Source organism: Trachemys scripta, chromosome 9, assembly GCF_013100865.1.
Source record: "Trachemys scripta elegans isolate TJP31775 chromosome 9, CAS_Tse_1.0, whole genome shotgun sequence".
Classification (NCBI taxonomy): Eukaryota; Metazoa; Chordata; order Testudines; family Emydidae; genus Trachemys; species Trachemys scripta.
In genome coordinates this window covers 46,593,047-46,608,799 of record NC_048306.1, presented here as the reverse complement: position 1 = coordinate 46,608,799, position 15,753 = coordinate 46,593,047, and the positions used below count along the sequence as shown (strand labels likewise).

At 48.3% G+C, this 15,753-nt stretch overlaps 1 protein-coding gene across 4 annotated transcripts in view; it reads left to right on the top strand.

The window, feature by feature from the left end:
* LOC117882641 (SLAIN motif-containing protein-like) overlaps positions 1 to 15,753 on the top strand; it is a 91,332-nt gene that overhangs the window by 52,270 nt on the left and 23,309 nt on the right. For 3 of the 4 annotated variants that reach the window (XM_034781193.1, XM_034781194.1, XM_034781195.1), the window contains one exon: positions 8,063 to 8,212. The exons of the other annotated variant lie outside the window; for it this stretch is intronic. In XM_034781193.1, coding sequence (XP_034637084.1) covers positions 8,063 to 8,212 — 150 coding nt within the window. The remainder of the gene's footprint in view (positions 1 to 8,062; positions 8,213 to 15,753) is intronic. 4 annotated transcript variants of the gene reach the window in all.

The window sequence follows — 15,753 nt, the reverse complement described above, 5'->3', positions numbered from 1 at the left end:
CCCCCCCCCCCCCCCGACCCGGTTCACTCTACTTCCCTGTAAACCAGCCACCCCACCCCACCCTCACCTCCCCAATTCGAGCACCGCTTGCAGAGGCAATAAAGTCATTGTTTTTTCACATTCATGCATTCTTTATTAGTTCCTCACAGAAGTAGGGGGATAATTGCCAAGGTAGCCTGGGATGGGTGGGGGAGGAGGGATGGAAAAGGACACACTGCATTTTAAAACTTTAACTCTTATTGAAGGCCAGCCTTCTGATGCTTGGGCGATCATCTGGGGTGGAGTGACTGGGTGGACGGAGGCCCCCCCACCGTGTTCTTGGGCGTCTGGGTGAGGAGGCTATGGAACTTGGGGAGGAGGGCTGTTGGTTAAACAGGGGCTGTAGCGGCGGTCTCTGCTCCTGCTGCCTTTCCTGCAGCTCAACCATACGCTCGAGCATATTAGTTTGATGCTCCAGCAGACGGAGCATTGACTCTTGCCGTCTGTCTGCAAGCTGACGCCACCTATCGTCTTCAGCCCGCCACTTGCTCTTTTCATCCCGCCATTGAGCCTGCCACCTCTCCTCTCGTTCATATTGTGCTTTTCTCATGTCCGACATTGACTGCCTCCACGCATTCTGCTGTGCTCTATCAGCGTGGGAGGACATCTGCAGCTCCGTGAACATATCGTCCCGCGTCCTACGTTTTCTCTTTTTAATGTTCACTAGCCTCTGCGAAGGAGAAACATTTGCAGCTGGTGGAGGAGAAGGGAGAGGTGGTTAAAAAAGACACATTTTAGAGAACAATGGGTACACTCTTTCATTACAAGGTCGCATTTTTCCTCTGCCTGCCGGTTTGGTATGAGAGATCACTCACGCAGTGCCCCAGGCAACATATTTCGGCTTGCAGGCAGCCATGGTAGGCCACAGTGTTTTGGCTTTTTTAACCTTCTTAACATGCGGGAAAGGTTTCAAACAGCAGCGCATTTCCCATATCAAGGATGAATTGGGTTGGCCATTTAAAATGGGTTTTCAATGTAAAAGGAGGGGCTGCGGTTTCCCGGTTAACATGTGGTACAAACCCAAGTAAACCACCCCCCCACACACACACACACGATTCTCTGGGATGATCACTTCACCCCTCCCCCCACCGCGTGGTTAACAGCGGGGAACATTTCTGTTCAGAAGAGCAGGAACGGGCACCTCTGAATGTCCCCTTAATAAAATCACCCCATTTCAACCAGGTGACCGTGAATGATATCACTCTCCTGAGGATAACAAAGAGAGATAAGGAATGGATATTGTCTGCATGCCAGCAAACACCGGGACCATACGCTGCCATGATTTGTTATGCAATGATTCCAGACTACGTGCTACTGGCCTGGCGTGGTAAAGTGTCCTACCATGGCGGACGGGATAAGTCAGCCCTCCCCAGAAACCTTTTGCAAAGGCTTTGGGAGTACATAAAGGAGAGCTTTCTGGAGATGTCCCTGGAGGATTTCCGCTCCATCCCCATACACGTTAACAGACTTTTCCAGTAGATGTACTGGCCGCGATTGCCAGGGCAAATTAATCATTAAACACGCTTGCTTTTAAACCATGTGTAATGTTTACAAATATTTACAAAGGTACACTCACCAGAGGTCTCCTGTGTGCCCTGAGGGTCTTGGGTGAGTTCGGGGGTTACTGGTTCCAGGTCCAGGGTCACAAACATATCCTGGCTGTTGGGGAAACCGGTTTCTCCGCTTCCTTGCTGCTGTGAGCTACCTACAGTACCTCCATCCTCATCTTCCTCGTTCCCCGAACCGTCTTCCCTGTGTGTTTCTCCATTGACGGAGTCATAGCACACGGTTGGGGTAGTGGTGGCTGCACCCCCTAGAATGGCATGCAGCTCCGCGTAGAAGCGGCAAGTTTGCGGCTCTGCCCCGGACCTTCCGTTTGCTTCTCTGGCTTTGTGGTAAGCTTGCTGTAGCTCCTTAATTTTCACGTGGCACTGCTGTGTGTCCCTATTATGGCCTCGGTCCTTCATGGCCTTGGAGACCTTTTCTAATACTTTGCCATTTCTTTTACTGCTACGGAGTTCAGCTAGCACTAATTCATCTCCCCATATGGCGAGCAGATCCCGTACCTCCCGTTCGGTCCATGCTGGAGCTCTTTTGCGATCCGGGGACTCCATCACGGTTACCTGTGCTGATGAGCTCTGCGTGGTCACCTGTGCTCTCCACACTGAGCAAACAGGAAATGAAATTCAAACGTTCGCGGGTCTTTTCCTGTCTACCTGGTCAGTGCATCTGAGTTGAGAGTGCTGTCCAGAGCGGTCACAATGAAGCACTGTGGGATAGCTCCCGGAGGCCAATAACGTCGAATTCCGTCCACACTACCCCAATTCCGACCCGCAAAGGCCGATTTTATCGCTAATCCCCTCGTCGGAGGTGGTGTAAAGAAACCGGTTTAAAGGACCCTTTAAGTCGAAAGAAAGGGCTTCATCGTGTGGACGTGTCCAGGCTTAATTCGATTTAACGCTGCTAAAGTCGACCTAAACCCGTAGTGTAGACCAGGCCTTGGAGAGGCTCGTCCTTCCAGGTCCGAACGAGAACGGAGTCACCTGGCTGCAAGGAGTGGACAGGGGCATCCAGCAGAAGAGGCTGTGAATCTTTGGTGTATCTGTGAAGAGAAGAAAGAACAGCAAGGGGCAAAGCATCAGGCCACCTAAGGAAGGCCTCCTGACAGATCTTTGAGAAGTGTCGCTTGAGTGTCTGATTTGTGCGTTCCACTACTCTACTGGCTTATGGTCACCATGGTGTGTGGAGCTTCCAGGGGATTTGCAAGGCACTTGATATTTTTTGAACAACTTGAGATGTGAAGTGTGTTCCGTTATCAGATTCCATCCACTGGGGGAGTCCAAAGCAAGGAATGATCTCCTTGACAAACTTAAGAGGTACCGTTTTGGCAGTGTTGTTACAACATGGGAAGGCTTCGGGCCATCCGCCGAATCGATCCACCAAGACGAGGAGGTACCTGTACCCTTGGGTCCGGGGAAACTCAGTAAAGTCTATTTGCCACACCAATCCTGGGCCTGGGGTAGGTTCCTCCACTGCTACTCCTGGTCGAGGGTTATTCTTTTTGCAGATTAAACATTCAGCCTGTACCTGTGATGCTAGGGGTTTAAGTCCAGAGGTTAGAAAATATTTATTCATAAGCTGGGTAAGAGCCTCTCTGCCTGTGTGGGTGGTTTGATGCAGTTTCTGCAACACTGGTCGGATCAGGCCCTTGGGCAGGAGGACTTTTTCCCTCTGTGGAATAAAGCCATCCCTCCTTTTCCTGGAGACTGAGCCTGTCAGCCAGGTTTCTGTCATCATGGGAGTACTGAGGAGCTGCAAGCTCACCTACTGATGAGATGAGGGCATGCATTTGGGCATTCTCCTTTGTTGGTGATTTCAGGGTAGCAGCATGCTTGGCTTCCCTGTCTGCTCTGGCATTGCCCTTGGTTACATTTTGATCTTCCTTTTGATGGGCTCTGCAATGCACCACTGCTACTGCTGAGGGGAGTTGTACCGCTTCTAACATCCGGAGAATTTGAGACCCATGCTTAACCGGGGAGCCTTGGGCTGTTAGCATCCCTTTTTGCTTCCACAGACCAGCATGAGCATGCAATACCCCAAAAGCATACTTTGAGTCAGTAAAGATATTAACCCGTTTGTCTTTTGCCAGCTCGAGTGCACGAGTCAGGGCCACTAGTTCAGCAAGCTGGGCAGATGTCCCAGCAGGTAAACTCTCAGTTTCCACAGTATCATGAAGGGTCACAATAGCATAACCTGCCCTCCTTTGCCCATCCACAACGGCACTACTGCCATCGGTATACCATTCCAAGTCAGCATTTGGGAGTGGTTGATCTTTTAAATCTGGGCGGCTGGAGTATTGGGCATCTATGATTTCCAGACAGTCATGTTCCTGCTTTTCTGTTTCTGGTAGCAGGGTAGCTGGATTAAGGGAGGAACAGGTTTGCAGGGTAACTTCAGGGTTCTCTAACAGTTTTGCCTGGTACCAAGCAACCCGAGCCTGTGTGAGCCAGAGACCACCCTTAGTGTCCAGCAGGCCTTGGACCATATGGGGAATATACACTTGCACAGTTCCTCCCAGTGTCAGTTTTTTAGCTTCCCCAAGCTCTAGGGCAGTGGCTGCGACCGCCCTCAAGCATGCTGGCCACCCCTTTGCAACTTGATCCAGTTGTTTAGAGAAATATGCCACAGGATGTTTCCAGGTGCCTAATAACTGAGTAAGCACTCCCAGGGCTACCCCTTTTCTTTCATGAACATATAGTTGGAATGACTTAGAGAGATCCGGCAGACCCAGGGCTGGGGCTTCCTTCAGCTTCCTTTTCAAGATTTTAAATGCCCTGTCTGCTTCTGGGGACCAGTGAAAGGGGTCATGATCCACTCCCTTAACACATTCATACAGAGGTTTATCCCACAGTCCATACTCTGGGATCAATATTCTGCAAAAGCCTGTCATGCCCAAAAATGCCCTGAGCCGTTTACGGTTGCTTTGGATTGGAACTTGGCAGATAGCCTCCTTTCTTTCATTTGAGAGCTGCCTCTCTCCCTGCCTTATGTGAAATCCCAGATACTGTACTTCTGAGAGAGCAATTTGCGCCTTGCTCTGAGCTACCCTGTATCCTCGGAGTCCAACAAAGTTCAGGAGACTCACAGTGGCTTTGAGACAAGGGATCAGACCCACAGCAGCAATTAGCAAGTCATCTACATATTGCAGGAGGAGGTCTCTGTCTGAATTATTCCACTTCTCCAAGTCTCTGGCCAGAGCCTGGCCGAACAGAGTGGGGGAATTTTTAAATCCCTGGGCCAATACTGTCCAGCAAAGCTGCTTTTTAACCCTTCTGTTGTCCTCATTATGCCTGGCAGTATTTTGCAGATCTCATAGTTGCTTGGGCACATTCAGGCCCCCCTTTTCTTGGTTGTCAGCCAAGTCTTAGCTGTGAACAATGTCCTTGGATCGGGCCAGCATGACTGAGCTTGCTAGCTATATTTTCCAGTTAACTCATTCTGTTCTTTTTCCTTCTCCCTTTCTTGGCTTCTTCTAACTTACAAAGGAACCTTCCACTCTTCACTCATACACCTTTTCCCAACGGACACATACACATTGCCATTATACACCCTTCCAGTAAAATAACTTTTATACAGAGCTTTGAAGCAACAAACCAGGACGAGCACACCCACTTTTGAGGATTCCACTCGGTACAACCTCTGGTGTCCAATAGCTTTCCTTTTTAAAACCTTAAATGCCTTCTCTGTGCCTTCTTCTTAGCCTTAGCTATACTCTGCTTCCGCTCCACCTCAGACAACAAGGTTCTCATAAGTATATTGCAATCATCCCAGTCAGGCTTATGGCTTGCTAGACACCCTTCAAAGATTGAAATAAACTTGCTTGGATTCGTGGAGAATTCCCCTGCTTCTGCCTTAAAGGCAGCTAAGTGCACTAGGTTAAAAGGAACATGAGAATACACTGGCACAATCTGGGCTGCACGGGCTACCACGTTCTCAGTAATCAATGGATACAGTTCTACCGAGGGGGTACTCTCTGGAGCCTGTGGGGGTGCTGGAGCCAAAGAGGATACCGATTCTGCCATTACAACTGTGGGAGGGTTCTGGGGATTAGCAGCAGTTACTACCGAGTTTGTCGGAGTCAAATGGCACTTGTGCAAAATATCAGTCCTATTTCTTAATATCATAAACGTATACGCATAGAGATGTTCATTCCATTTACCTTTTCACTGACAAAACAAAAGTAACTGAAGGATTGTGTTGTAATTAAGTGATCCTTCCGGTGGCCACCTTTCCTGGCACTGTAGCTGGTATTGAGGCCAGTCAACTGTACAGAATCTTTTCAGTTTACTTCTAAGCATCGAATCTGACCCAAACACATCCCTGCCCCATACTCTAGGGAGACACTGGGTGACCCCAGGCCAAAACAGGGAAAAGTCCCCACTGGACTGTTCCTACCTTATCCAAGGATCCGGTTGCTCACCGTCGCCCACAACTGCTTCTCCACGACTCAAGCGCATTGCACCGTTGTGCCCTCCGGGGTCGATCACACCACGTCTCAGCCGAGGCCCCTGATGAAGTCACCGGTGCGCGCTGGGCGTCGGTCATTGCTGTAATCCGTCGGCCTCCAGGAGGGATCCGGGCAAGGCTAAATTTCAGCCTCGAGCCCCACGTTGGGCGTCAAAACTGTTGCCGGCCCAGAGGGCCCGGTGTGCGTCGCACCAATAGACACACCAGGGTGGAGAAGCAAACCAAATTTATTCAAGAGCTCTGAATAGGCACTAGGAGACCAGCATGTCTCAAATCAAGCGCAGCAAATACAAGCAAGTTTTCCATTTTATATTCCAAGCTGTTTGTGTACAAGCCTTTGTTCTGTCCTCCCTTACCCCTCCCTCGGTTACAGCAGGCATTACATTGTGGCGTATTAGAAAAGTTCTTGTCCACATGCTTATCTTCGACCTTGCAAGCTCTACATAGTAGGCCTTTCCCTCCTCCTTTCCCCTCGTTATCACTAAAAGTTCCGCTTTTGTGAGCGAAACTGCAGCTGTCTGCTAAAAAGCTGGCCATTACATATTCTGCTTTTAGGCTGTCAGCATGTAGGTAGGTTAAGGTTCACAAGATGGAGTTACTGTGGCTCACTTAGACCCAGAGCAGGGGGGTTTCATCGGCACTTATGGCCTTCCATCCCCCCCAAGTTACCTGGTAGCTATGCCTAGTGACGTCAACATGGGGATCCACAGATCCCCATTTTGTCTTGGACATTTTTAGTAAAAGTCACGGACAGGTCATGGCGTCTGTGAATTTTTCTTTTTTGACCGTGACTTGTCCATGACTTTTACTAAAAATGTCCAGGACAGAATCTTAGCTTTACTCATGATACATCCCTCCTAACCCCAAGTTCTGTGCTTGGCAGAACATGGTACTGGGAGAGCAATGTCTGGGAGAACTGACATATGAAAGTCAGTTGACAGTCCTAGCTACTGGAAAAATAATTTTCATTTTCATCTGGCATTACAGTCTGCTTAAGTTTGAAATGGACAGCATTTTCTTCTGTGTGAAAATTTTAACATTTGCCTTGATTCAGCCAAGAAATCCTACTTCAGCCATGTGGGCCTAGGTCCTTGATAGGAAGGTGTATTTTTAATTTAGTTATGTGCTTACAGTATGTTCAGCAAGGTACATTATCAGATTTATTTCCTTAGGCCTTAGGATAGGATGGTGTATAATAGCTGAATGTAGGTTGTAGAATCGGGTTTGGTTAAAAACTCAATCTGTTTTGGTGAACTTTCTGTAACCCAGAGGATGGATGAAGGTGTCTTTATTCTATTAACCATTCGCTTTCTCTTTCAATTTTTTCTATTAAAGTGCTCTCTTGAGCTGAGCTCTTTTCTGAGCAGGCTTTGTAACTCCCCCATTTCATTTTAACTAAAGCATCATATATCTGTCTTTAATCTTCAGTATTTTGTTTACTGTTTCTGGGGTGTGGGTTTTGCACATCAGATATTTTAAACATCTTTGTTTGAAGTTCTGAGCCAAAGTTATATCAAAGTAGCTTAATACTTTGATATTAATATTAAGAATAAAAATCCAAAGAAATGTGCATCTCTGAATGTAAAGACTAATGTGTTTTTTCAATATCAATTAAATTCTGCATCACATTTTCATTGATCTGCTTCAAAATTTTAAACTCCTTTTTGAAGACCAAGGCTGAGATTCCCTCCCATCCCCCACCCCAAAAAAGCCATTCATCATTGAAAAATCTCAGTCTTGGTGAAGAAGCTGCTCTTGGGATACTAAACAGTGATTATACAAGGTAAGGGGTTGGGGGGAGGGCATGGCAGAGTAGAGGAAGAAATATTGTGTGGCTTTTCACTTATTGTGATGAGTAGTTCATTCATGATGGTTGATTCTAAATGCTGATGATAATGCTTGGTCCTGTTTGATTTACTGCCTTTTTCTCCCCAACCTCATGCATTTTCCAAGCTAATTTGGTAATATATATGGCTTTCTTGTATTTTCCTTCTAGCCGGTAGGTGGAAAAACCTGTATTGCAGTCCATTGGCATCACCAAGTGCACATAACTTGAATACAGAGACAAGCTCCTGTAGCAATGCACTAAACTCTCCTGGGCACCTCAAATCAACTAACAAACCACTACTAACATGTGGCAGCTCAGGTATGGCATGTCAATAATGCAGAGTGAAACTTTTAAAATTATGCAAGCAGAATTGTTGTTGACTTTTTTGGGGGGGGGGGGGGGGGGAAGGGGAGGATCTTGGGATGTGAGGAAAAGGAGAATCCAATGGATATAACTTAAATTGGTTTATATTGCTATGCTCAGCTATGCATGAAGCCATTGGGAATCTTTTGAAGTGGTAACTTCGCCATGGAAGGAGCCTCCTTGCATCCTGAATGTCTTGTGATAATTGAATATTTTTGTTTATTTAAAACTAATTAATTTGTACTAACTTTAGGCATTACAAAAATATGAAACAGCTGTTTAGGTTCAAACAAAACAAGGAAGCATTGCTCCTTAAATAGCCCAGTATAAAACAATAAAGAGTTAACCATAAAAAAATAATACTTGAATTCAGTTTGTTACTTGGTGATATTGGGTAAAAATTTCGAAAGCGCCTAAGGGACTTAGGGGCTGAAGTCTTACTGAAAGTTAATGGGACATAAGCTCATAAATGACTTATGTGCTTTTGAAAATTGTTCTAATTGTCTCTAAACACCAAACTCTTTGCAGTTCCCCCTTTTAGAGAGATGGTGAAATAATTGAGTAGCTAAATAAAGATTGGAATAGTAAAATCTGATGGAAAGCTTTCGCTTGACTTGTTGGAATAAAATTTGTATTACTTTTAAATTAGAAGATGACCAAGACCTCCAACAAGAATAATTTATATACATCTCATATTTTCATCAGAAGATCTGTCCTCATTGGAATTTGGGACCAAAACTTCTAATTTGTGTCAAATGATGATTAAACTACTAGTTTTTCCCCCTGAACACTTTAGATCAGAGTCTGTCCTTTGGATGCTCATGGTCTGCTCTCAATGAAATTTGTACATGGACTCTTTCAGGGGTAGCATTTAACCCTCTAGATGCAGCCCATGGTTAGGTTGCTGTTGGAGCAATGCTTTGCCTTTGGTTTCCTGTCAAAAGAATTTCTCGTTTCATTTTTGTGTAGATCTGATTTGCATGTTCAAAAAAAATGCATGTTTAACACAGTCTGTCTTGAAACTTGAAGGCACATGAATATTTTAAAAACCTGTCTCGCATGCAGATATTTTGACAGATACAGGTATGCTTTTGAGATGTTACTTTTTTTTCTTCTTCGATTTTTTTAGATTTAATAGAACACTATTTCTGGAAGTACTGAATTATTTGGACACTCTTCTTTCTTTTGACTATTTAAGTTCTGTAGGTTGATTTTTATAGGAAAGGATCTCTTTTTTTATAGTTGCAGTGTATTTTGAGGAGCTGAATTAGTTATTAATTTGTTTAATATGGGGTTTTCTCAAAAGGACTGTTCAAATCAGGAATCCAGATCTATTAGTGACTGTGGGTAAGTCTACATTTAAAACGCTGCATCAGTGCAGCTGCACCACTGTAGCGCTTTAATGAAGATGCTCTAAACTGACAAGGAAGAGCTCTCCTGTCGGTATAGTTAATCCATCTCCTTGAGAGATGTTAGCTATGTCAGCAGGAGAAGGTCTCCTGCCGACATAATTCTGTGGTTAGGGGGTTAGGTTGTATTACTACGTCGCTTGGGGGTGTGGATCTGCAATGAGTTTGACTTTGAGAATCCAAGACTTTTTCCTGGTCCAATGGAAAGTTCCTTGAATACAAATCTTGAACTACCTAGCAAATTTCTTAAATATCAGAAAAATAGACCTTTTTTTGCCTCTTGGTGAGGGGTGGGGGTTGGAAACATTTATGCAATAGTATTTTGGAGCAACTCCCATTGGCTGACAGGTGACAGAAGAGCTTCACCAGATGCCCAGAATGGTCAGCGGGACTTAAGGCAATTGCCAAGTGAGTGAGTGATTTTTGTTGTTGTTGCACAGTGCTGCTATCTCTTGCCAGATGGTTGAAAGAAGGATGTTTGTGAGGACTTGAAGACAAGGCAGCAGAGTGTACTTCAGGGTGCCAGTTATAAGTGTCGGCGCTGCCTTTAGCTGGGTGTTGACAAGGTCTGTGCGGGAGCATCTTCCCCAAATCGGTGTGCGGTACTCAACCATGGAGTTAAACAAAGCCAGTATTGCTGTTTGTAGCGTTCGAGAGTCACAACCCCAACTAGAACCTGCTAGCTTTTGCATATTAATGCGACTTTTCATTTTATGGCTCCCCTGCTTCAGATATTGTTGATAGGTAAGGCTGCGATTGATCGCGGGGATTAGGATTGTGAGCAATTGCCTTGCCCCAAAAGTTTACGTTTAGTATCCTCTTAGCTTCAGAATTGGTTGAGATGAAAAGCTGAAACACCATATTTGATGGATTGGGTATGAGCCGCCAGAACCAAAAATAGTTTTCCATTCTCTTCAGATCATTAAGGGTGTCTTCTGCTTTCTTGAGTGTTGTGGCCTGTGTCGTTAGTGCCAAGGATCAGCATAAATGATGCGGCATGTCGTTTTGGAAATATCACTTAAAAGACAGCTTAAAAAGGGGCGGTGCTAGTACTGATCCCTGTGGGAAGCCATTGTGCAAACTTCACTTTTGGCTACCCTGACTTCCAAGATGGACACAGAATGTTCTGTCTGAGAACATTGACTTAATGAGTCAAAATGTGTGGTTCTGTTGAAGCAGGTTGGAAAGCTTCACCAATAAACCCTTATGCCAAGATGATATAAACCGATGAGAAGTCGATAAAAACTGCAGTTGTTTCTGTTGGCAGCTGGCCTCAGTGTGTGCAGCTAGTGCAAAAGCTTGGTCACAGCAGCTTCGCCCTGTTCGTTGTGGTCTCCAGGATGGGGATCAGCCATGCCAAAGGAGAGCGATAGAGAGATAGCTTTCCAGGTTTTAAAATAGCGATGGCCATGGATTGTCTCCAAGCTGTTGGAAGTTTGCTGGTCATGATGACCTTTGTGAATATTGTAGCCATCTAGTTGTGCCCTCTTGGTCTAAGATATTTAAGAAAGTCTGGAAGGATGACATCAATGCCAGCTGCTTTTCCTGTTTTAGTAGCAGAGAGGGCAGTGTCAATCTCAGCTTTTGTGGAGGGAGGGTGGACAGAAACTTGACAAAGGCACACTTCATGCACAAGATTCCTTGATCTGTTTTTCATCTCTTTTTGTTCATTGGCTTACAATTATCTTTGAGTTTTTTAGTAGAAGATTGGCAATGATGTTAGCAGTAACTTGCATCGCTTGTGTGTTTGATGGCACCACTCGACCTAAGTACCACAAAAGGGCCCATGCTTTACAACTTGATTACGTTAAGTCTATGGCCTCCCCCATCTCTGCCCATTATTGTAGTCTTGTAGATGTCAATGATTCCAGGAGACCAGTGGCTGAGTCTGTCAGGATGAATTCCTGGTATACTGCATACTGAAATATTTTGTTGCCATTCTGGAGAAAATTCTTTTGTATTTCTTCACCACCACCACCTTCTTTATTATTTGTATTATGTTAGCACCTATGAGTCTCTTCATCCCCTATCCTTTCTATCAGGACACTTTCAGAGGAAAGAATTCAAGAATGGGATGGAAAGAAACTTTTTAAATGGCTTGTGGTAAACGAAAATCTTTCTACAGTTGCTCATCACTTCACTCCACACGAAAATTATTTGCTATCTCAGGCCTGGTCTACGCTACAGTTAGGTCAATGTAAGGCAGCTTCTTCTTACCTAGGGAGGTGGTGGAATCTCCTTCCTTAGAGGTTTTTAAGGTCAGTCTTGACAAAGCCTTGGCTGGGATGATTTAATTGGGAATTGGTCCTGCTTTGAGCAGGGGGTTGGACTAGATGACCTCCTGAGGTCCCTTCCAACCCTGATATTTTATGATTCTTCAAGCGATTGGTCACGTGCATTCCACAATAGGTGTGCGTGCTCGCCATGTGCAACGGTGCAGGAAATTTTTCCCCTAGCAGTTCCCGTAGGGGAGTGCCCCTAGCAACTCCTGGAGTGGCGCCTCTATGGTGCGGTAGAAGGGGCGCTGTATGCTCCCCCCACTCTCAGTTCCTTATTGCCGCCAGTGAAGGTGCATCGGAACTGCTCTGCTCCAGCTTGGCTGCAGCTTCCCTCTTGGATGCTATTAGTTCATAGTTAGTAGTACCTGTAGTTAAAGTAGTTTAGTTTAGAGTTAGTTTAGTGCGCCTGGGTCGGGGCATCCCCTGGGCTTTAAGTTGTGCGACACTTGCAAGTGGGCAATGCCCATGAGTGATCCGCACGCTGACTGTTTATGCTGTCTGGGGGAACCCATCTCAGCAATCACTGCAAGATTTGCAGATCCTTCAAGCCTCGGACCAAGAAGGAATGGGACATTCGGCTCCGAGCCATTTTAATGGAGTCGGCCTTGACCCTGACTCTGGTGCGCCGCTCCGAGTCAGCACCGAGCACCGCGGCATCAGTGCGCAGTGACCCTTCGGTGCCTTCCACCAGCCAGCACCGCTTCCCGTCCTCAGGACATTCCAAGAAAGCAAAGAAGAGGTCTTCTCCACCGAGACACCGGAGTAAGACCGGGGCAGAGACTAGACCCACATTGGGCAGTTCTCTGTCCCCGTCAGCCTCTGTAAGCGGCCCAAGACGTTATGTCTCCGCCAGTACCAAGGGCACCACCACCTTTGGTTCCCCAGTCCAGAGGCAAGCCACCACTTGGATTCCCACAGTTGCCGCCTGGTCGGTACCATTCATGGTCTAGGGAATGTTCCTGATGCCGTTCGCCGCTCAGCAACTGCCCCGTGTGCAGTCCAACCCCCAGGTTGTCTGGCTGGGTACCGACAGGTAGGGGTTCCAGGCACCGCTCCGCCTCAAGGGACCATAGTCTCCGAGAGGCTACCATAGCCTGTCGCAGTACGGTCATCGACGCTGTTCCCGTTCTTCGTCTCGCTCGAGGTCCCTGCCGTGGCCCCGCTCCTGCGTTACAGGTGTAGATCGCTGGCACCACGCCGTCGCAGATCTGTCCGTCGGAGCCGATTGCGGAGCAGCTGCTACCGGCAGTACTCCTGCTCCTCCACACCAGGATCATGGTCTCGTGGTCTGCACCATTCCCGATGCTACCGCTCCTCCCGGTCCTGCGATAGCGGCAGGTTGAATGCCAGCCCAGCCTCCCTTCGCAGTCGTTAGTTGTTGGGACAGGCTAGTCAGGCTGAACAGCCTGCTCCACTGGTGCCACAGCAGGTGCAATGGCACCGGGCTCCTTGGCCAGCACTGTGGTACCAATGGGCCCCGTGGCCCCCAATGCAGCCCCCAGTAGTGGCTCGCTAGGTGGCCGGAGCCTTGGAGAGATCATCGGCCTCCCTATCTCAGCCTCCCAGGAAGGAGTTGGTGGGGCGTTCATCACCAGTTCCATGCCCGGAGGGGGACCAAGTGGTGGGGTCTGCGGCACCGATGGGTTCGCAAAGTACCGCACCCCTATCCTCATCCTCCCCGCTGATGAGGCGATTACGGCCCCTCCTCCGCCTGTCCTGCAGGAGGACTCTAAAGCCCACCAGGAACTGTTGAAAAGGGTGGCATCAAGCCTTAACCTTGAAGCCGAGGAGGTGGAGGAACCCTCGGACTCCCTCTTCAACATCCTCTTGGCCTCAGCGCCAGGCGGGATGGCCCTCCCACTCCATGAAGGGGTGGCAAAGATTTTGAACGCCTTTTGGCAAACCCCGGCTTCCTTGCCCCCTATCTTTTAGAGGGCGGAACGGAAGTACTTCGTGCCTGCCAAGGGGCATGAATACCTGTACACCTACCCTGCCCCCAACTAACTGATGGTTGAGTCGGTGAACCACAGGGAGAAGCAGGGCCAACCGGCCCCTACTCCTAAGAATAAAGGCTCAAGGAGACTGGATCTATTCGGGAGAAATGTTTATTCATCCTTGAGTTTCCACTTAAGGGTGGCGAACCACTAAGCCCTCCTGGGAAGATACAAGGACTCTCTCCAAGAGCGTGACAAGAAGGAGTTTAAGGCTCCGGTGGAGGAGGGTACAGTGGCTGCCAGGGCAACCCTGCAGTCAGCGTCGGATGCCGCGGATACAGCTGCAAGGTCTATGGCCTCCGTGGCGTCCAAGAGGAGGGCGTCGTGGCTCCTGCTGTCTGGGCTATCCAGCGAGGCGCATAACTCGTTACAGGACCTTCCGTTGGATGGCAAGGCCATTTGCAGAACAGATGGACGTGAAATTGCAGGGCCTGAAAGATTCCCGCACGATGCCTAAGACCCTTGGTCTCTATGTCCCGGCTCCAGCCAGGACCAAGTTTAAGCTGCAGCAGGCTCCCACCCAGGCCACCCACGCTAAATATGAGCCCCCTTATAAAAAGTCAAGGGACTATAAGAAATGCCTACAGAGGCAATCCTGGTCTGCGCCCCAACCTGGGCCCTCCAAGGGCAAACAGGCAGGAAAGCATCAGTTTCGACAGGATGCCCAGGGGTAACTTACTAGTTCATACGAGGGATCCACCCGCAATAAAGCTTCCCTTCTCCAACCGGTTGTGTGCTTTTCTCCCAGAGTGGTCGTGGCCGACCTTGGACCAATGGGTCCTCAACACCGTCTCCAGGGGTTACACCCTCCAGTTTTCCTCTATCCCACCCACCGTCTGTCCCCATCCCTCCTGGGGGACCCCTCCCACGAGGCTCTGGTCAAGCAGGAGGTGGGACGGCTCCCTGGCCTAGGAGCGATGGAAGTGGTACCAGCGGAGTTCAGACGCAAGGGTTTCTACTCCCGCGACTTCCTTATTCCAAAGGCCAAAGGTGGGCTCAGGCCCATCCTGGACTTGAGAGGCCTGAACCAGTACATGGTAAAGCTCAAGTTTTGCATGGTGTCTCTGGCCGCCATCATCTCCTCCCTGGATCCCGGGGACTGGTACGCCGCCCTCGATCTGCAGGATACGTACTTCCACATTCATATTTTAGAGGGGCACAGACGTTTCATCTGTTTCATGGTTGGGCAGGAACACTACCAATTTACTGTCCTCCCGTTTGGCCTGTCCACTGCTCCCAGGGTATTCACAAAGTACATGTCTGTGGTAGCAGCCTATCTCAGACATCGCGGGGTCCAGATCTTCCCCTTTCTTGACGACTGGCTGGTCAAGGGCAGCTCCAGGTTGCAGGTGCGGGATCATGTGGAACTCCTTCTGTCCACGTGCGTCACCCTGGGCCTGTTGGTAAACAACACCAAGTCCACGTTAGTCCCAGTGCAGCGCATAGGGTTTATTGAGGCAGTCCTGGACGCGACATCGGCCAGGGCCTCCCTCCCCCCGGACAGGTTTGAGACCCTAAGGGAACTCCTTGGCACAGTCACAAGGTTCCCTATGACCACAGCCAGAGCGTGCCTCCAGCTCTTGGGTCACATGTTGGTGTGCACATATGAGGTTCGCCACACCAGACTCAGGATGAGGCTCCTCCAGCTCTGATTGGCCTCGGTGTTCTCCCATTCCAGAGACAGGATGGACAAGGTCCTCACTGTGCCTGAACCGGTGATCACCTCCCTACAATGGTGGTCCTCCGCGGGGAACATGCTCCACAGGGTCCCATTCAGGGGCAGGCCCCCATCAGTGGAACTGGTGTCAGATGCG